Raw genomic sequence first — 22,860 nt, forward strand, 5'->3', positions numbered from 1 at the left:
TTCTCAGCCCCTCTAATCCTAACTCTTTCGACTTTACTCCCCCAACCCCCAGCCCCCGTCGTCCGCGCGCGGACGTCGAGATTCGCGCGTCCACGTAGATTCGTCTCCACACTCGCGCACGCAGCACTACCCATCGGGCTCGCAAGAGCAGACTGTGAACCCGGGCTGGCGAGCAAGCAAGCAAGCAAGCAAGCAAGCAAGCAAGCAGAGGGTGGCGGAGCTTAAGCTCTCCTTCCAGCCGAATTACACGCCTACGCGCCTAACACCCCGTAACCGCGCCTAAGAGCTTGGCGTGACTGTACTCTTTCGGGTCCACTGTAAGTATACTCGTAGATCTGCCGAGCGATCGTTAACTCTCGGCCACGGCTAATGCAAACGGCGCCACGCGCGCACCCCCGAGCCCGTTGTCTCGCAGTCGATCCCACGATCGCGATAATCGAACAAGCTGCGCTGATGTCGATCTATACTTGGGCGAGAAACCGAGCAGTCTGATGCGCTTGGCGATGTACGACGGACAAGTGCTGTCATATCGGACCCATGATCCTTTTTTCGCATGTACACTCGTTTGCAAAACGGTTCCCACGCGATTTTCCTGACGTGAAATTGGAAGCCCATCAAATTCATGTTAGCGAAATCGTGAAATATTGACCACAAAATCCGAATGACTGAGCGCTTCCCCTGAATGGATCGCGATCGATTTTTTGCCAAGCAATAATCACAATAAGTATTAGAAGGTTTCTTATGTTTTATACATTTGTCGTGTATCTAGATACATTATGTGAACTTGTAATAGTCATCATCTTTAAAAAAAGTTTTGCCCTGTAAAAGGTAATTTGTATGAAACGAACCGGTCCAATTTTTTAATTGCAGTCATACACACACACACACATACAAATTAAGCTTCTGAAAATGAGATGCGAGTCGGCAGAGCGAAATTTTTGCTTGTGCAGCAAAAATTATATTTCTATAATAAATTATCGACACTTATTATTTACGACACTTGGGTTTCCCGGTAATTTGATATGTATCAGCGCGATATTAATTTTTCAACGGGATTCACTTTGATGGTTATTAAACGCACGAACGTGTGTTTCTTGCAAACATCATTTTCAGTATATTTACAAAAGAACAGCACGCTCTATTCCATTTGCAAATTATTAAATTCCACGTGATCCTGCGCGTTTTATTTTCGCGTATTTACATCGAGCCGCTCGCGGCGGGACGACAAGCGATTAAAACCGAGGTGCTTTTAATGCTTGAATTTTACGCCATGCGTAACGTTCAAAACAACGGGAGCTCGAAGTAACGAGTAAGAGGAAAATATCTCCTCGCGAATTTCACGTCCGCTGACGGGGAGACATGCGCGCGATACCCGGGAATAAATTGAATTAGAGCGCGATCAAATGAACGCACGGCGCGGAGCCCGTTATTTAATTGCCTCCTGGGCGCGCGTAAGATGAAAGAAGACGGATATACTTCCTCTGATTTTCCGAAGCTGCGAAGCGCTCTTCCCCGCGAGATCTCTCGCGACAAGTGCATCTCCTCGGGATTAAAAGCCGTCGCACTATCCACTGCCGATTACGGAGCGTCGCGGAATAATTCGCTGCGCGGGAAGCGGAATTAAACGCGCGTAGCCTTGTGACGCGCGCGCGAGCACTGAAAATTATCCCTGCAACTTCCGGCGTCGTCGTTCCGTCGACGGCTGACGATGTAAACTCTCACGGAGATACGTGCGCCAGCTCGGCGACGCTCACTTCGGCGCAGCGAACTGGCAAATTCACTGTTCGACCGCGGAGAGCTCACTCGCAATTTTGCTCGTCCGCTCGATTTGCGTCTCTAACGAGAAGCGGACTTGTCCGGATGCCGTGCGTGCGTGCGTGCGTGCGTGCATGCGTGCGTGCGTCCCGATTGCAAAGCCGTGGCCAAGTGTGTACCTAACTACAGCTGACGTGTGTACAGGGTGCGCTGAGTCTACCGGGAAACGTCTTGAAAGTGAATTCTTGAGCAATTTAGAGTCGGCCCCGAGTCAAAGTTTCGGCCCGATTTGAACTTTTTGATTTTAGTATATCTGAGAGATGGATATAAGTTTAACACATAGAAGCCCAAATCCTATTTAGCGTCTGTAAAGCTTGATCTACAATGTGTCCTTCGCTTCCTATTTCTTTAACTCCTTCTGACTCAAATCTTAAGTCTTAAGCCAGAAAAAGACAAAGAACAAGGAACAGGAAGCAAAGAGTACATTGTAGAATGCCATTTGCAAGTTCTAAAGAGGATCCCTCAGCCAGGTTGGTAAGTCAGATAGAATCCAAGGAAGTTGATGCCGACCTCAGAGTGTCAAAATAGGCGTGGAATGGAATATTGATGTCAAAATTTCGACTCGGGGTTTTCTCTGACGGAAATGTTTCCACGCGAATTATCTCTGGAAGAATACGAGTGAATAACGAAGAACTTTGGCTTCTGTTCTATTCACTTACATGCTCGTTTGGCTATATGCTAATTTTAGGTCGACTTGACGCGGACAGAGGTCCAATCTGGGACTTCCTTGGCAAGAAAGTTGAGACGCGGAGAGTTCGAAGAGGCGCAGAAAGTGTCGGCTCTCATCAACATTGTTGCGAAGGAACGACGGGTCTCCGGACTCGCCAGAGAATTCCGTACAGTTTCTCGGTTGACCCGTGAGCCACCCTGTAGATCCACTCATATTATAACCGCTGTCCCTTCAGGGATGACGGGGACAATATCGATCGCTTTTGACGTGTGTACAGTTAGTCAGTAGTGATCCTCTCGGCGTGTAGTGTACGTAGCTTGTGTAACTAATTTGTGTTTATGTAGCGAGTAACACCCCACTACTTCTCCCCCGTGTGTCGGTTCGATTCACTAATCACTAATAACCACTACTACCCCGGCTTGTTGTTGTTGAGGCTCTCGCAACCCTATCGACCGGCGATCGCAAGCCTGCGGCCTATCGCGTAAGTATTCAAGATCTGTCAAAAGTATGTAGCTTACTCTGTCGCGTTCATGTCGTCTCTATCACGCTCGTTCACTCGCGATATTAATTCGCGTCTACTTTTTTTTATTTAATACTATGATACTTTTTTTCTCTCTGTCTATGTATCCAGTCCTTCATTCGCGTCCGTCCCTCTCATTCTCTCTTTCTCTCTCTCTTCCTCTTCCGCGCACAGAGCATTTTCCAGGTCGACGGACATTTTAATTGCAATTAATGAATCTAATAAAGAGAGAGAGAAAGAGAGAAGAGACTAAATTTCTCGGATAAAATTCATCCATTCGATTTGTCTGTTTTATTTCATTTATTAACGTGAATTTTATTAACGTACGAATTACTGCAAACACCGAAAATTATTATGAAATAATTCTCTCGAGAGTTTCAGTAAATTACATCGCGAAGTATATTGCACACTTTCATGTTTGATTTAAATTGAGTGCGCTTTTGTCGTCGCATAAAATATACAAAATTATCAGTTCCTAACAAATTCATAATTAGTATTATATATATATTTTTTTTTTACATTTTGACAAGAACAACAAAAAGATTCTTACTTATAGATTGGCTATATAATCGTGAGAGAAAACTATAAATTACATCTCACGAAGCACGAAAGAGAAAGAGAGAGACATTAGTATTTCCCAATTTTCTACTAAATTTGAGCCCACTAACGAATCCTCCTTAGTCGTGACTCGCATGAATATTAGTAGTCGTTGTCTACGTCACAAAGCAAACTGATATTTGTGTAGATCATCATGTGTGTTTAATTGTGTAGTGCAAAGTAGCTGGCCGATCTTGGCATCTGAGGCACAAAGGTCCAGCTCAGTCAAAGGACGGACATTCAAGTCCAATGATCCATTGCACGCGAATTAACATTACATACTAACTCTAAAATCTTTGAGGGGACATTAATCAATTAAGATGTTCCTTCACCAAAATAATCAGCGAATCGATAATGTAAATTGATCAATCGTCATATATAAAATTACAAGTAATTTCATAGATTGATGAAACTAATTATTAATCAAACTTTATTGATACACTGATTTATAATTATTTTCATCAGTCGGTCGAATTACTCGTAGTTACAGACAAGATGAGTCAACAATTATTGCCACCTCGAATGATTCTTTGAAGCAAGAAACAAAAGTGGTCTTCAGATTTTTTAAGCTATTCTACTCAGAAAAAAGCTCCTTATGGTTATTAAGCTTTATTTTCTGGGAGAAGTAGCTTCGAGGATCTTGAGATTATCTTTGTTTTTTTTATTTCGAAGATACTCAAAGTGGCAATAGCTATATTGACTCACCCTATATACGACGGCTGCTCTTAATATTGACGATAGATCTGCCGATTATTTTCGTTAAAGAAAATTCTCATCGACCAATGTGCCCGACATTGGTGGCTGCGCACGATGCCAAGATCGGCCGACATCACCGACGTAGATCTCGAGAAAAAAAAACCATCCCCTCCTCCTCTCCGTCCCATCTAACGCGAAAGAAGACAGACTAGAGCTTCGTCGTAGAAGCAAGAGAAAAGAAGCAAAAAGTAAAGCAAACGAAAAAAAAAAGTAAACAAAATTAACAGCGCACATGGAGGACCTGGTTGGAACTGACCTTGCAGTGTCATTGTAGGGTTTCAAGGGTGAGAGCGGTGTGACTTTGGCGAGGGCCCCCGGCCTGTCGGGTCCGAAGGGTGAGCCCGGCGAACGGGGTTACCGGGGCGAAAAAGGCGCCAAGGGAGACGTAGGTACACCAGGTAGATTGCCACGAGTCACTCGGAAATCCGCCGAGAGAAGAGCGAGGGATAAGCGCCGAGAAACGATCGCGTCCGCCCTCTCCCGTCTCGGTCAGAACTTGGAGTCGTTCGGGCTGCCGAGCCCTGTTCGCGTTTTCACGTCCCCCGTGCTTTCGGTCACGCGCCCTCCCGCCCCCCCGCATTCCCACGGAAAGTACGAAAACCACGGCTCGGATTCGTTGGACTCTTTGTTCGCGACTGCTGGCGATCATCGCATTTCGCGAGAGAGCATCCCGCCCTCGGCAGCCGCTTAAGCTGTTAACTGTACAAGGGTCTCTCTCGAAAAAGCACGTGGCCCGATACAGAAGTAGCACGAATTTCGCCGAATCCCGATTGCCGTGTTTCAAAAGCTTCCTTTATTAGGTTAAGTACGACGGTACAGAGTGATCTCTATCGAGTCTAGTCTTTGTTAGTGCGCCAAAGCGAACGCCGTGAATGTTGTTGCTCCGACAGTTCTCTTGTTTTTAGAATGAAGTGGCAGAGCCGCTACGCAATTCGTTCTACAGTTTCATCGGCGGCTATAAATCGGTGCTAAGAGTCCGTCAGATTGCGACGAGATCGTGCCGAAAGGTGCGAGAAACAATGAAAACTACTCAATTTGGTCATTGCTGATGTAACCAAACGCAGGACTCGTCGCTCGCAATATTCATTTTGGCACTCACTGTCAAAGATCTAATCGACAGTTCGCTCTATACCGTCACACTTAACCCAATGACGGATGGCTGTGAAATCGGTAATCAAATCTGACCAGGCTCGCACTATCTCTGTGTTATCAGACTACGGAGAGTTCGGATTAGGGATCGAAATTTAACCAGTCAGAATAAAGAAAACCAATCTCAGGTTTAGTAAACTTTGCTCTGACTGGTCAAATTTCAATCCAATCCAATCCATAGTTTGATACGGATTTTAGACCACGTACTTCTCGAACGACCCAAGTATTTCGAGTGGTTGGATTTTTTGCAAGGATTTCATCTGCCCCCAACGTTTCACGTAAGGCGAGTTAACGTTAAAATCTATAGTCCGCTTCCGAGAGAGAGAGAGAGAGAGAGAGAGAGAGAGAGAGAGAGAGAGAGAGAGAAAGAGAAAGAGAGAGCGTGTCCGCCGTGCAATTGGTTTACATGTAGCAACGCTTACCATTTGGACTCAACGGGCTGTGTTCTGACAACGCGTTCAGCATTAATCCGATTCTAAGCTTCATTTGTTTCATACGATGTGTGGTCGCGCGCGTAATATTGTTATTATTTCAATTCGGCGAGAGTCGGTCCTACCGGCCACATATTTAGCAACGAGCGCGCGCGTTCAGAAAACAGACCGTTGCGGTTCCGCGCGTATCCTTTCCCGTGAATATTTTCGCAGGTGATCGCTTACGAATGAATCGGGATCTTGTTATTTTATGCGCGAATATTCCATTAAAGGAGCCTACTATTTGGACTGTACAAGCGTGCAGAAATGGACGTTGCTTCGAAGATCTAGCTCCGAAGACGCGTAACACGACGCGACGACTCGAAAAATCCCCGCGGGAAACTCGAAATCGCACTCGCGTTGGTCATCGACGTCCCCCCGGGGTGGGGGAAGGGGGGAAGAGAATTTGTGGCGGCCTGCCTCCTCGAACCCCTCGCGAGTGTAAAACGCGCCAACTTCGTCTTCCGTGGAAAGTCCTTTTTTCCTTCTTTTTTTTTCAAAATAACTTCAAGTTGACAGCGCTTGTTAGTGGCGCGCAGCGCGGAATTTAATACGGATCAGCGACCGTATTGAATTGCAAATTTAATTAAACGTTTTTCTGTTTCCCAAAGAGACCGTCAGACGATCAATATTTACTATATCACCGTTCTCGTGCAACACGCCGATCGCTATTATTGCGCGCATTTTCGTGACAAACGTTACGGGATTGCCCGTGTGTGACAGTCATTCGACGAACATCTCCTGTAACGTCCTTCAAAGCACACACGGAAGGTATTAATATATTGGCAATATTTCACTGACTATCGCGTCATGAGCGACACCACACGGACTTGTTCATACATCAGACACGTGAGATCTTCCTGTCGATGGTAACGGCGTCGCTGGCCAGCCGCATTTTTTCTTTTATCATTAACGCAGACAGACAAATACATTTCACCATATCACACTTATTTAACTCTGACAGTACGCACAGAAAAAAATACATACTCTATCAAAGTAAATGTTGTTTGTTTCTAGTATTTCGTAATTTTATATAAATTTGTCATAAAGGTTTTTATCGTAAGAATCAAATTTTGTTGATCCTTTGAGCCATACATTTTATTTCTCGGTGAGGTTTTTTCAAAATTGGGGTTTCAGGGTCGCTGATTATGAATTTGAGGTAAAAAAGTTAAAACTCGAAATGACAGGTCGAATGTGACGACTATAAATTTTCAAAATTAGCAATCTCGCTTTTAGCATTATTTGGAAATAATGTTGACATTCCCTCGATATAGAAATATTTGCGTTTTTTGCAGAGATATTTGTAATTTTACAGCAAACATATTATCAGTATTTCAATAGTTTATTGTAAAAAATAAAGTTTCTTGAAAATCTTGAAAAATCTAAAATACTGTTAATTGTCTTTAATACTAATGTTTCGATGTATCGATTCCTAGTTAGCAAATGGTATTTGGCTGAAAAATGTCTTCTTTACTTTTATATTTACTTATAATAATAGTAGAACATTTAAATTCTTTTTTTTTACTTATTTTTAGTTCCTTATGTTTATGAGAAAGTGTATGTGTATGTATCAGTCAGAGACACACTTTCCGCTCGTTTTCGCGGAAAGAGGAAACACGGATGGCCTGGGACGCCTCGTGTACTTAAAGGGTCTCGATACGCCGTGCCGGACAATAAACATCGAGTGTCTGAGGGTCTCTCTCGGGTAAGCTATTTTTTGAACGGGATAAACACGCCGGAAGTATTCCCGGCACGGAGAAGCGCTCCGGGCGAAATGAGAAGTCGGGAGCGAAGAAACGATGGCGAAGGAAGTCGAAGTGGGCGACGGGACCCCCGTTGTAAGCGATGGGAGGATGGTCGGGGAAGGGCCGGGGGAGGAAGGGGGGGGGAGAGGGGGCGGCAGAGCAAGCACAGCAGAGGCAGCAGCCACGTGCGCGCGTCTACGGGACTGAGGGCGTCATCGATCGCGCGAATTAATCTAACTTCGGCTCCGAACGTCGAAGCGGCAGCTCACGGCCGGCAAATTCGCTTTCAGGGCCCAAGGGAGACATGGGACCGCCGGGCATCACCGGGCTCAACGGAACCGAGGGCGAACCCGGTATCCAAGGACCTCCCGGATTACCAGTAAGTAGAACGCAAATGAGAAATGTTTCCCCCAGATCTCCTCCTTCCAATTCTCCTCCCGCGCTGTAATTTCCCGATGTAATATTCAGGAAACGTTACGCCCCGTGTTTTTGCAAAAGAAAAAAGAATTGACACAAAAAATGTTGGAGTCATGTACGACCCAAATATTTTTTTTTATTCATTTCTTTCTCATCTGCATATTAAAATTTGTATTAAGGTGAGTAAGCAATAGTTTAACGAAACAAATCTTTTTAAGTATAAAATATTTCATAAAAATATTTTATTGTATGAAATATTTTTTTCATTTTTTGTACAAAATATTTTATTGTATGCAAATATTTTTTTCAGCAGCAACTTAATGTAAAGAATTGTTTATTGTAAAAATATTTTTTTATTGTGTATAGAAAATATATTTTTCAGTGTAGTATCTGTCTTTGATATAAACATCGTAAAATTTGTATTGTGCTGAAAAAGATCATGACTCCACTTTGCTGCTTATGTGCTTGTAACTTTATCGTGCCTTTTAAAGGTTACTTACATTTCTTTCTTTCAGAAATTATTCTCAATTATACTTTCATAATTAACGTCAGATCATAGCGTGCTGCACTCCCAATTGGCAAAGTATGTCGCGCATCATCATGTGACATTTGATATTTTTTTTTTCTTGAAATTAGAGAAGAATATTACATTAGCGGAGAATATTACACACCAGCTATTTCGCTGGATGTTCCGAGGATCGGTAATTGAATATTTCTGTCATGGTCATGTTTTCGCGACCGCAACGTTATATTGTGAGCGTTGCTAAATTTAATTGGAGCATGTAAAGCGTACTAATGTTTAATATACAAAGAGATTTCCTGCAATTAGAGAATTATGCAAATCTGCGATGTATCATCATATGTCATATTAAATGAAAATTGGATGTCTTCACCGTTGAGTTCATAAAATACACCGATATGTATTACTCTCTAAAGTATCAGTGTATCCTCCACTGAAATACTATATCTATATAATTGGTTATAACTACTGTATCTATAACTGGTACTTATAAGTATAGCACTGCAACCTTAGTAAAATCTTAAACAGAATCAGTTAATATTCAGTTAATATTTTAATAATGTTCAGTTAACTATTTCTATTATTGATATGTAGTTTCGCAAACACAGTCAGTGTCATTGCACGCAAATCGCATGGAAGACATTAATTCCGTCGCCACAAACGCAGAAATATGGATTTAGCATAGCGTATAACGAATTTGTGTGCTACAAACGTAATGAAATCTTACTGATCAAAAACAATTGGTTGCCTGAGAAGTTATATTATTCGAAAAATAGTTATATCATCTAACCCCGGTTTTTCTTACATGCTAATATACGAATGATATGTTTGAATGCTTTATGGGAACTGTTCAGTAAACTCGTAACTGTTCGCAAAATGCATTAAATTTATATACAGGGTGACCCACGTAACTCTTTATAGCTCGATATCTCAGAGATTAAGAAAGATACGAAAAAAGTGTATAGGCCATGTATTTTTCGAACGACCCGCGTATGAAATATGGGCAGTTTTGCCGCGGTTAACGACGAGTGCTGAACCTATGACATATTACGTACGTCGCGCTTGTCTGTCTCTCTTCAGGGAATATCCGGACCTAAAGGTGAAAAAGGCGAATACGGCGACATCGGTCCTCCCGGACTCATGGGACCGCCGGGTCTACCTGGGCCGCCGGTACGTAATGAGCCCCTAACGCGGCTGCTCAATGACCCTTCTTACCATAAACATTCGATCTTATGCGATTCCGCCTGTTGACAGGGCTATCCCGGGCTGAAAGGCGAGAAGGGAGAAAAAGGCGAATCGGTGAGTGCGTACGTTAGATGTGCCGACATGTGTTGCGTTCACCGAATCGCATTCCGCCGCTCGCCGCCGTTATACGTGGCCGTTGACGATCGATTCATTCCTAGAAATTTTTTGCAACGCTCATTATTTGCATGTCATTTGCATTTTTATCGTTTCGCGTTTTTTTTATCTCTCTTCTTTTTTCTCTTCTTTTTTGTTTTTAATATCGCGCTTCAGCGCATCGTGCACAGCGCGCGCGATGACCGTAAATCTCGCCGAAGCGATCTCGCGGAAAGTGATTTTATTCGGCATGGGATCAATTTAAGTATGGCCCCATTATCAGGGAATAATATGAGCGTATGTGTTACGGGCGATCGTTCGGTGAACGCAGCTGCCGCGTCGTCCTCCGGTCGACCGCGTAGCCGTTGTGTACTCTTTCTCGATTCCATTGTACGTTCGTCGTGCAGCGGCTCCGCGATCGATCGGCACACGATCGCGAGAACGCACGGAATTGCGGTTTCCAATGCAGAGAAGTGTGTTAAACGGGACCTCACGATGAAATGAATTTCTTTTTATGGCGGGACACCGACCTCCCCTCCGTAGAAGTACAAAAAGCTCCGGCGAAGACAGGTATGTAAAAGAAAGAGAGAGGGGGAGAATGATATCCGCACTCGTCTGCGATCGTGCATTCTCTTCTGATCGCACGATCGCGGAGGAACGCACGCGCGAATACATTTCTCGCGAATATTAACGTACGACGAACGCGTGTCTGTTCGCAGGGAGACGGCACGTTCGAGGTGAACGCCGGAGAAATGGTAAGTCGCCCCGCAAATACCGATCTATATCACTCAGAAAAGAGGAACTCTAATTGCAAGCTACTGTTCCCTGCAGTGCTCAAATTCTAAGCGAAAACTTTGACCGAAAGAGTATTGCTTTTCTAATCAAGTGGACTATTAATTGGAAATTTACTGGGTATTCTAATTTTTTTTCTTTCGAGTTAAGAGGAACATGTTTACTTCAGAGGGAGGGGGAGGGGCTTGTGTCGTGAGTTTCATGTAGTTAAATTATTTTTCATATGTTTATAAATAAAATATTATTTTTATGTGTGTATATGTATGTGTATATATATATATATATATATATATATATATATATATATACATACACACATACATATATATATATATATAAAATTTGTAGTGACTTTTTCTACGCCTCCCTCAATATATTCATGAAGTGTCTCGGATCTAGAGCGGGAAATCTGGTCACCTTAGTAAACGCCCAACCTTACTTGAAGCAGAATGCCTTTTTATGTGCTATACGAAAGACGCGACAAGCAAGACCTGAACTGTAGATAAAAGACGAGATTCCTCTAACTTTAAGAATATTGCGCGTAGAATATTGTCCTGTTGGTTTTCGAAGGATTCTCTTGAAGCCTTGTATAAAAGCCGTGTATAAAAGTTCTGTAGGATTCAGAGGATTCAGTTAAGAATGAGATTACATTTTTCGGGCAATACTCGTGTGTCTGTTAGTTGCGCGCTATGTGCGCGGAAACGTTTGATGTACAAAAAAAAAGGAGCAAAAGAGGAAAAAAGAAGCGAAAAAATATTGAAATTCGGAAACAATACCACTTCGCTTTCGTGCGTTTTCCGTTCGATCGGGTTTGAAATTCTCGCTCGCGTCGCGCCACCGCGGCATCGACTTTACGCTTTGTTACGGGCTCGTTTTGCAGAGTTATGTAACCCTTTGCAGCACGGCAGTTTATGGAGATTATAAAGCAATTGCCCGAAGGTACAAATATTGTCGAACGAAATCTGTTTTCATTTTCTGATTTTACGGTACATTTATCTGAAATGGAATTTTTATGGCGACGGCGAAAAAAAGAGAGAAAGAGAAGAAAAATTGCACACGGAGCACGGTTACATCGTCGGGGAGTTTTAGCAAATATTATTCCATTAAATCCGCCGGGATGTTTCCTTTTTTTTTTCGTTTTCAACCAAGGTTATAGATCGCGTTTCTTTTTATTCCTCTCGACGGACGGATGCAAGCGATGGTATTTCAACCGACGGTATTATTCGATGCGTAGATAATGGGACCGCCCGGACCTCCGGGACCCGCTGGTACTCCCGGACTGCAAGGTCCACCCGGAATCAAGGGTGACAGAGGACACGATGGCGCCAAGGGCGATCCTGTCAGTAACTATTATCTATCTATTGCATCCACGTATACCGCACAGAATATAGATAAAAGCGCAGTCTCGAGCGCCCGCGCCGCGACAGAAGACGAATGTTGATTCCTACCCCGGGGCTATAACCGTTGAATAACGATGAATCGATCTCTCTCGCGGCATGTCGCTGCATCTCGCGTCGCGTTGTTGCAAAGTGCATTTGTTCCGACGTGCTCTGCGCGCGTTTGCACGTATATCTGTGCGTATGTGTCCGTTAAATTAGCATAAAAATCGAACAAACTATGCAGCTTACAACTATGCAGTGACAAATACACTGAAAAGAAGGTTCTGTAATAACCATCAAGCCTAGATAATAGTTATCAGATGCTTTGGTAAAAAAGTTTCAACTGAACGAGAATATTCTCAAATAATTTGATAAATATTAACAAATAATTTTAGCAAAATATTTATCACCGTATTTATATATCAATTACCAAGTATCGTGCAGAAATTTCCAACCAAATACATTTGTTAATTATTACGAGACTTTTGTTCAGCTTACAATCGTAGTGACAAATATACTGAAAAGAAGGTTCTGTAATAACCATCAAGCCTAGATAATAGTTATCAGATGCTTTGGTAAAAAAGTTTCAACTGAACGAGAATATTCTCAAATAATTTGGTAAACATTAACAAATAATTTTAGCAAAATATTTAACACCGTATTTATATATCAATTACCAAATATCGTGCAGAAATTTCCAACCAAATACATTTGTTAACTATTACGAGACTTTTTTTCAGTGCAGCGTTATTTTGCGTTGTATTAATTTCGACTCGCGCCGCCTGTGCAGCGACAAAGAATAACAACGCGCGTAATAAAAAAAAAACAGCGGCAAAACCGATGAAAAATGAGCACTCGTTATCTTTGATATCTCCTAATGGTCGAATACACACAAGAAAAAAGATTTGGTCGAGCCGATCAAATATCTGGTGAAATATGAACGAGACAATATTCCGTTTAAAGTTACCAGATTCTTGTCCAAGTTAACGAGGTTCTTTAATTTTAATCAAACCAGAGTTTTGGTTAACCAGAAATCTTGTTTGATTGATCAGAATCTTATTAACTTGAGTACAGAATTCCGGTAATTCCAATCGAAATTCTTCCTCGTTCACATTTCACCAGATATCTGGTTCCAACCAGAAGACGACTTTTCCATGCACGACTTGAAATTATAAATTATTAGTGGGAAAGAAAAATATCAAAATGCTGATTTTATCCGTTTGCAAAACGAAGCGAGATGAGAGTAGGCCGCGTTAAGGTACGCTTACCAGTTATTCGAGACACCCTGCGGAAGAACCCTTCGCGAAAGGCCGCGTTTGCGATGACTCTCGAGGCGTGAAGCTATTCACGCGGAGACCTTTGAGATCGCGCCTTCACATACGATACACTCTCGTTCTCACGCGTCGCTCTTTCTTTTTTACGTTGCAGGGAGAAAAGGGTGCCAAAGGGGATCCTGGTCCGATGGGACTGCCCGTACGTAATTTCTCTCCAGATTACACACACACACACACACACGCACACAAACATACACACGTAGTCTTAAGCATGCTTTAAACACGGATACGGGACGCGCAGAGACAAACGATGCAAAAGCGAACACCCCGATTGACTGTTCTCGGTAAGCCCGATCCGCTTTTTCGAAAATCTGCAGTCGGAAAATTCGACGCGCGCGTCTGTAGATCTCACAAGCACGGGGATTATGCTCTTTAAATTTCTTGAGGTGGAATCTCACTAAGACCGAGTGAAAAATTGCAGTATTTTCACTCGAAGCGATAGTAAAGATATTTCCACTAAAAATTGGAACAGAGTGAATGCTTGATTCAGTCAAGTTTAAAGTGAATTCGGACTCCATATGAGCGAATATTACCGTCGATTAAAATGAATATGTTCCTGTAATGGTAGAGTACAGCGAATTGCAAAACGGTTTAGACACGATGGAGTTGAGAGCTCGCCAAATTGTCAAAATTGAATCGCCACTGTGCGACAGGCTTTCCTAGTAATCATATTATTCATTATAATTAATAATAATGATCAATATCATTATTTATTATTCTTAATTGTATCGTTAATTATATTATTATTGCGCCAGTCCGTCGACAATGGCTCTCAATTTTGACAGTTTAGTGAGCTTCTAACTTGATTGTGCCTAAACCGTTTTGCAAGCCACTGTATATTAAATGCACTCTCTCTCCACTTTCGAGTGAAAATATCCCCTCGAGGGTTCAGGCTGGAGAATTCGTTCTTTATGAGTGGCGAGTCGCTCAAAGCGACTCGGTCGCCGCTGTACCTGTCGAGTGAAATTTCGCTCCAAGAAACTTAGAGAATACAGAACAACTCGAGCAAATTTAACAAACAGTCGATGATAGAGGAAGTCTGTAGAGGAAAAAGTTCAAGAGTGCAATAAGATTCGATCGTAGAATGTATCGTAGAGAAGAGGAAACAATGAGATAGAGAACTCGACGGGACGTATAACCGACAGTAGCGTATTACTACAGGGAAAGAGAGAAGCGGGGGGCACGGAGTAACACAATTAACAGATTGGACTTTATCGCCAGAACAAAGTACGCGAGAAAGAGAGAGAGAGAGAAAGCGGGGAGCGGTGTTGTACGCGCGACGCCCACACACGCACACACGGCAGGTACACACGATCCCCGCATGACGAGAGATACAACAGATACAAAACGCAAGCTTAGAGCTCTGTGTGCGTGCATCGTCCTGCAATAGAGAAGCGCGCGGGACCAGCACCTGCGCGCGCGAGACCCCTGCGCGCGGGATCGCCAAACCAGTCCACCAACAACCAATCCCGACAGTATCCGCACACAGCCGGCGTGACATTGCTGATGGACGTCTGTCTATCTACTTTCAGGGCCCCATGGGACTGAGGGGAGAGTCCGGAAAGCCCGGGGATTCCGGGAAACCTGGCGCCATGGTAAGAACGCGGACCTCCCGCTCCTAACGTCATCGTTACTTGGCGTCGCCGCCGCCGCCGCCGCCGCCGCCGCGGAATTCGCTGATAAGCCGATAAAGTGCGTTTATTTATCGCGCCTGCGAGAGCCACAGCGGCGCATCGCCGTTCCTCGCGCAATCCTCTCGATTGCCTCTCGAGTACTTACCCGCGTGTCTCTGCGTGTACATAAAGGACGAGGGCAGGAGGGAGGAGAACGTGCGACACAAGAGCGCAGTCACATCATCGCCGGGCAGAGGGAGAGAGGGAGAGAAGGGGGGAAGGAGAGAGAGAGAGAGAGAGAGAGAGAGAGAGAGAGACTCGAGAGGCGAACGGACGAGGACGTGGAAACAGAGATATCACAGCTTCCGTCGCGCGACCGCGTGCCGCTAATCGCGCTAGATCGATAGGCCGTAATCGCGAGACGTGCCTGCGTCGAGATCCGGAGGATCGGCTGGACTCCGCGGATCCGCCGTTTCCTGGAGCGGCCGCGAACCATCGACGACTAATGCACTTGCCAGCGAAAAAGGGAAAGAAAGAGGGAGGGAGGGAGGGAGGAAGCGAGAGAGAGAGAGAGAAAGAAAGTGATCAATGTATCGTTGAACTCAACGTCGAGACACTTTAACGTTGTACTCAACGTTAAGGCGTCTTTTTCTTCGCTTCGTGAGACTCGAACGTCGTCGATGTCGCCCCGGAGCCGAGACTCTCGACATAGAGAGGACGCCGAGGTCGCGCGCGCATTTTCCTTCCCGGCGTCGGGAAGTTGTATATCGCCGTGTTACAATCGAAACGCGGAAGCGTGCGTGTGCACCTCGTCTGCTCTCTGGGAGGAAGGGAAAGAAAGACAGGGAGGGAGGGAGGGAGGGAGGGAGGAGACATATGTTTTTCGACGTTTGAGAGGCGCAGTTTTCGACGCCGACGATATATTTATTCGCGCGCGCCTGACTTGGTTGTCGCCTCGCACGAAGACAAAGCGTTACGTAAAGAGGCTACACCTGTGTTTCCTGTAGCCTGCGATCTCGTCATTTCGTCACAGCATTCTCACAGGCACGAGACAGCGATTTGATCGGGAAAGGAAAAATCGCGCCGGTGCCTAACGTCGAAGATTGCAGGAGAACGAACGCGGAGGGAACGTCTTCCAGGGTATTGGGGCTCGTCGATGTCGGCCGCGGCAAGAAATCGTGCCAGTTTGGCGTGTTGACACATAAAATTGTATACAGGGACGCGACTCGAAGGTTATTTTCGGAAATTCTTGGATGAACTCTTTTGTATGTAAATTCTCTGGCGAATTCAATCAGGGCTGGGCCGCGAATCTGAAAATCATGTCTACGCGGATTGCTTTCGTATTGTCTGCGTGATGTGTACACGGTCTTTTTCTTTCATGCGGACAAGATAGAATATTGCAAATTACATTAAACTACACATAAAAAAAGTAATTAAACTATGAGACAGTATTTGGTTTGGGTATCAATTCGTGAAGAAAAAAATTTAGGAAGAATATATTTATATTGATTTGATTATATATATTTTTTGTTATATTATTTTAAATTGATTACTCTGTCTTTTAAACATTATACTTATAATATATTTAATAATTTTATTGTTAAATATATTATAAATGTACTGTTTAAAAGAGATTTCGAGAGAACAAATGGCATGAAACTTTCATTCATTTTATTACATAACAGATTGGTAGATTTAGTTTTAAAGATAAAAAATGTAACCAGAGAATTATGTGCACGCTAGGAAATAACTCTTAAATTTATGTCGAGAATCCAAAGGACTTAAATAAAAATATAAACTTCTCTTCGTTGATTTTTTAACACAAGTCGGTAGTAGATGACACCTCATATATAGTTTACGTTGTCTACATGTAGGGTCATTGTAACATAAAGCAATTCACGTGTAAACGCCCAACCCTGAACTCAACGGCGACCACCACGTCGTCGCGCTCTTTCAATTTTTAACATTTACCTTATCCCCGAAGGATCTCCAAAGGAAATTCAATTCTCGAGAAGAGAAGAGATTTTCTAAGAAAAAGATTTTTACGCAATCAGGTCACTCTGAAGTTATTCTGCCGGGCGCAGCATGCTCGGTTTCACATTTGCTGAAATATACTTTTCCGGAAGTTATTTTCCTCCGTAAATCCAAGACGCTTTGTATACTTGATGACGCGTGGCCGATCATCTCGCGAGAGACTCGGGCCGGATTTCGTAAAGCGATGAATGCCACGATTGTAAGTCGAATCGAGTGAAGGGAGAGAAGAGAAGAAAACTGAGACAGACGTCACGCAGCTGTTTTAACCAGATTCTCCAGATTTGGTTTTACGCCACTTTCGAAGTAAACTGCCTGCTCGGTCTGCGCGTAACTCGCGCACGATCGCACGTCAAGTCCCGTCCACATAGCTCGCGGAACGCAAGACGCAGGTGGCAAACGCACGTGCAAGACTACTAGGCGAGACTATATGGTCCCAGAGATATGTTGCTTGTGTCCTTTCCTTTAGCATTTATCTTGAGAGCAATAGTGGATACAAAGTCACAAAATGGTCCTTTTAGAACATAAATACTTTTTCGTGAGTTTTCCTTGAGAAACCGGAATAATACTACAGTTAAGAAATAGAAAAAAACTGATTTGATAATAGCAAAGTAAATATGGGCGGACAAGATAAGGTTGGCCCATAATTAAAGGAAACCTAGGTTAGGTTGTGGTATCGCGGCCTGCGTGTCCGCGAGTTATATAGACGGGGTTTCACGTATTACCATCCGTCCTCTTAACGTACTCTACGTGTCGGCTGATAATCAGCCGTTCACACCGAGAACAGGTCCACGAGATCACACAAACGCGTGCTCAGACTATAGTAGGCGCAGGAAAGACAGACTTTGCCGTCCCCCGTTAAATTTTCTATCGGCGTGTCTCGCGAGAAGACGCACGATCCCATTCTCACCGAGCGAGTCACATTAGTGTAGGGGCCGGGAAGGAGGAAGACTCCTCGATCTTTCCCCGAATAGAACGTGGAGTAGAGCGCTTCTCGGATTGTTGTCGCGCGATGTTTGTAGTGCGCCGGAGTACAGCGCGCGACCTCATTTTCTGATCGCGAATTTCGCGCAGTTGTACGGGCGAATCTCTCCTCCCCGCTTCAGACGTTTCATCCTCGGATCGCGAATTTGGCCGAACGACTTAAGCGGAGATATAATGGATCGGGAGATCTTTCTTTTAGGTAACGGCGGGCTTCTCTCTCCGCGGCCCGCGGCGTATCCCCGCGTCGCAAATGAATTCGGCGGGTCTTGAGAAGCGATTTTCAGCCTGTCCCGGGCTTGTGCCCGGCGAAATCCAGTTTCCCATTATGCCTCTTCTGGGAATAATTCACTCAGTTTGTACTTTAGAGAAAGCTCGTTCCCGCGGCATCGCCGGCGCCCTAATAATAACCCAGCCATTTATCACGATTCTTCTTCGTTCTACATTTCTTCATAGCATTCCAGCCGCATTTCACGAACCATCAAGAATTCCGTACGGTTATACGTCGGAGATGTATTAATGAAAAGCGAGAGAAAGAGAAAGAGGGAGGAAAAGAGAGAGAGAGAGAGAGGAAACGGGGTGGAATTAAAATCGAGACTCTTGGTCATTGCGATCGCATTAGAATTGCAACAGAAAGAGCGAGAATACGGGCGTAATTTTTTTCCACGGCACGTATCGAGATGAAAATGGAAGTTTCATTAATTTCGACGTATGCCGCGAGAATTATTGCTTGTCTAGCGGCGTCAATTCATGTGATTCTATCGGCGGGAACCGGGGAAATCTTAGTAACGCCGCGGTGTCCCCGGACAATCGCGATGAGAGGATGAGAACGCGTCGGTTAATAATTAAATTCGCTAAAAGCTACAGCGGCTTTTCTCTAGTGCCCGCGCGTGGAACAGCTGGACGCGTTTTAAATCATCGCTCAGCGCTTGCATAAAGCTTGCATAAAGAAGCAGCAGCAGCAGCAGCAGCAGCAGTAGCGGGCAAGGCGTGGCGAGGTAGAGAGAAAGAGATGGGGAGAAAGAAAGAAAGAGAGAGGGGGGGAGCGCGGGGAAATGTCGGTTCGCTCACTTACATTCGGTGAGACCTTTTATGAGAGTCGTGGGAAACGTTGGTATCGCGTGAACATCGGTCACAAGGAAATTTCACGTTCGCTCGAACAGTAGTAAAACGTTTCCGCGGCCAGCCGCCGCGAATAACAAGTAGGAGAGCGCGCGCGCATTCGCCTCTCTTTCTCTCATACCGTCTGGTTTCGGCTTTTCCGCCACGACCCCGTCGGGTGCACTACCGTGCTATTGATAGTTCGTGATACTTGCCCGCGGAACTTTGACATAGCTCAGAAACACGGGTACGACACTTTTGTCGATAATAAAGTAGACGAGTTAACCGAACGTCCGCGCACTCGCGCGACGCGGTCTAACGTGTGTGTGTATGTGTAATCATGGGATTGAGACCGGGTCCAGTTGGCCCCAGCGCCATGTCGGCCATTGTTTACATATTTATCATGAGGGAGACAGTGGAAACGAAGTCGCAAAGTGTTCCTTTTAGAACGTAGACACCTCTCTTGAAGTTTCTTCGAAGTCGGAATAAGATCACAGGTAAAATATAGAGAAAAAACTCTGATGAAAAGTCAAGTACATTCTTGAAATTAATACTCTCCATGTGAACGAAGAAACTTAAGTGTTATTCCAGTGCACGGAAAAGAGCAGTATGCTTGGCTCACACGTTAATCTGGTCGTGCCAATCAGATTCGATAGTAAAATATGGAACAACTAATCGTGTGGTTGCTACAAGCCGCAGAACAATTGCTTACAACCACAGAGTCATTGGCGTCGCAGCAATGACGATATCTGGTTGCTCCAACCAGACCGTACAAACATTATCCCAACCGATTTCTGGTCGCCACGACTAAATCATCAAGCATATCGATGCAATTGATATGCCAATGTAACTGAGCCATATGAACTATACACATTATCATCGCACAAAGATAACTAGGATGATGCTGCTCACAACTAAATGTTTCTGATTATGTGCACCGTATCTTCTTTTTTCCGTGTTAGAGAATGAGGTTTTCTTGTGTATTGTGTACGTGTATGAAGTTTCCAAATGTACGGTACACTGTCTCTACCATTTTTGTAACTAGTTTTAATACAGTTTGAACCTTCTTTTCTTGATACAATTTATAACGCAGTCGATAGTTCAATAAGAGAGCTTAACTTCTGCACTGGAAGGGGAAAGGGGAGAAGAAATACTTGAGAATTTATTTGTAGGTTGTAAAATTTATTTCTTTGTGAACAAATTTTATATTCCACAAATAAATTTTCAAGTATTTCTTTCTCACAGAGAATTAAGTGTACGGAAAAAGAAAGTTTGATTGAGTTAATTAAATTTCTGGTCAAGTATGAACGACCCAGAAATACCGGTTGAAGTTATCAGAAAATTCAGTCTAAATTATCAAGATTTCTGTTTACTTTGAACAAAATTTTTGTGACTTTTGGATCGCTCGGATTCATCAGAAATTTGATTAATCCGACCAAACTTTCTTTCCTCCACGCAAAAACAAGTTTCATTGAACCATCGACCATGACCAAACTATATTGAGAAAAATGTTTGGGCCGTATTGAAACCAAGTGTACAGTCAATCATAACAATTAGCCATAGTTATGCAAGAATGATCCAATTGAGAAAATTGATTTTTTAATTTTTTAATTTTTGTTTTACCAATGCGTAGTTCACATACATCTTTCTACATAAAACAAAAAGAAAGTCTGAGCGTTATGGCCTAAACAAAATTAAACAATAAAAACTTATTTTCTACTTGTTATCCTCCTCTTTAATAATTGCATTTTTTTAAGCTTATCCAATGAATATCCTTAAAGAAAGGGAAATTGACCATACTCAACTTCTGTAATATTTAAGATCTCAGGTGCTATCTATACTTCTTAAATCACATATAAAATTTTCACCTGCATTCTTCTCGAAACGTACTTTATGTCGGCTGGATCATTCTCGCATTACTACAGCCAATTGGTTGCCTGCGAAGTTACAACTTCCAAATTCCAAAAAAATACGCTATCTGGCCCCGGTCTCCCCTAAACGTTCGCGATAGTCAGTAAACCTCGACATCGGGCGCGTTGCTCGGCGACGAACTAAACAACTGAATTCACCGTAGGCTTTTTCTTCAAAGAGAATATTTTGCATACGCCGAGAAGAGAAAAGAGAAAGAAAACCCTAAGCACAAATTGCGATCTTCGCGCCGACTCGAGAATCGATCCTTACGATCGATACATGTGAGGTAATTACCGGTGGGTAAACTTGGCCTAAGAAGAATCTTCTTATCCGAAGTACAACGAGATGTCGATAGCGAGGCATCTTCAAAGGCGATCTTAAGTTCTAGGGAAATGCCGAGGGTATTAATTACTCCTTTGCGAAGGACAGACGGATGATGCGCAGCTGCTCGGAGGGGGAGGAAGGGAATTAATCTGTGAATTATCGAAATTTTAATCTTTCAGTCTTGAAACTCGGTGAACTGAACGATTTCTCATCCTCCAGGACTCAAATTGTTTGCGTCGCTGATTATTAACGATATGCTATGAAAACCGACGAACTTTTTGGTAATTGTGCAGAGATAGGGATCATCCTCTGGTTTCGATAACCTTGAGATGTGTTGTCAAGGTCATGTCAGCTTGCATAATTACCAACTTTTTCTATTGAAGGTCATTCTATCGAGAGAAATGGTGTGAAGCTTTCGACTTGCCGATCGCGAGGTTTGGAATCGCCCAAAGCAACTCCCGCGCCGATCCGTTGCGCACCATTATCGATAACCATCTGATCCGCTCGCGATGGACAGAACGAAGTAGGAAGAGAAATCGCGAGAGAGAGAGAAAGAATGTACAGTGTAGAATAACGCCGGCGGTGCTCCCGGCGCCGTCGGGGAATCGATGTATCGTGTGACGAAACGACGCTAACACTTCACTCTTTTGTGTATACATCCCCGAATAAATGAACGCAGATAATTAAGATTAAGAGGATAACTCTGGACGAAGGAGAGGGCGAGAACGAGCGAGAGAGCGGACGAAGCTTCGTCGAGGATCGGCGGGCTCCACTTGGTGGCAATTCCTGTGCGTGTAAAGTGTACGGCATCTCTCCACACACACACACGAGCATACAAACGCTCACATACGCACACACATCCACACATACATACATTCGTACACAGTACACGAACACAAACACGAACAAACGAATGCGTGGCGGTACGAGAAACGCAGTCGCGCAGAGATGCGTAAACCGAGATTATTGTATATAAATATACGGGGTGCTTCTCACAATGCCCCATCGACGAACACTCGGAATTTCCTTGGTGCGCTCCAAGGCGGGCTCTCTCTCCTTTTGTCCGGGCACTTCGGCCCCGCTCGCAATTACCTCGTTATCTCTCGGTATCGGCGGAATTAGGATTTCGACATGAGAACGCCCGCGTAGTTATCGATCCTGCGAGACCAGGAGGGATTATCCACGGTCATTTTAATGCCGAGCTGCTGTCTTATAGCGCGCCGTCTGCGCCGATACCTCGCTAATGAGATCCCCGACGCCGAAAGTATCCGTCGTTCGCGAAGCGTTCGTTCGGGGCGTCTCGGGACGTCCCAAATAGTTCGTCGATGAGCGGCCGTCGGAAGCGCCCTGTATAGCCATTTGTATGTGTATGTCTGTAAATGTAAGTACATAAGGAA

The 22,860-nt window shown here is 44.0% G+C and overlaps 1 protein-coding gene across 16 annotated transcripts in view; it reads left to right on the forward strand.

Annotated features, from left to right (window-relative positions):
• LOC116842298 (collagen alpha chain CG42342) overlaps positions 1–22,860 on the forward strand; it is a 294,572-nt gene that overhangs the window by 251,970 nt on the left and 19,742 nt on the right. For 11 of the 16 annotated variants that reach the window (XM_032811294.1, XM_032811283.1, XM_032811282.1 and 8 more), the window contains 10 exons: positions 2,919–2,966; positions 4,633–4,756; positions 8,013–8,101; positions 9,740–9,829; positions 9,914–9,958; positions 10,541–10,567; positions 10,717–10,752; positions 12,024–12,128; positions 13,597–13,641; positions 15,035–15,097. In XM_032811294.1, coding sequence (XP_032667185.1) covers positions 2,919–2,966; positions 4,633–4,756; positions 8,013–8,101; positions 9,740–9,829; positions 9,914–9,958; positions 10,541–10,567; positions 10,717–10,752; positions 12,024–12,128; positions 13,597–13,641; positions 15,035–15,097 — 672 coding nt within the window. Of the gene's footprint in view, positions 1–2,918; positions 2,967–4,632; positions 4,757–8,012; positions 8,102–9,739; positions 9,830–9,913; positions 9,959–10,540; positions 10,568–10,716; positions 10,753–12,023; positions 12,129–13,596; positions 13,642–15,034; positions 15,195–22,860 lie in introns of all 16 variants that reach the window. The other 5 variants (XM_032811285.1, XM_032811288.1, XM_032811279.1 and 2 more) reach the window with 4 other exon arrangements.

This window comes from Odontomachus brunneus, unplaced genomic scaffold (genome assembly GCF_010583005.1).
Source record: "Odontomachus brunneus isolate Ranch 3 - 2012 unplaced genomic scaffold, Obru_v1 Obru_scaffold_024, whole genome shotgun sequence".
Lineage (NCBI taxonomy): Eukaryota > Metazoa > Arthropoda > Insecta > Hymenoptera > Formicidae > Odontomachus > Odontomachus brunneus.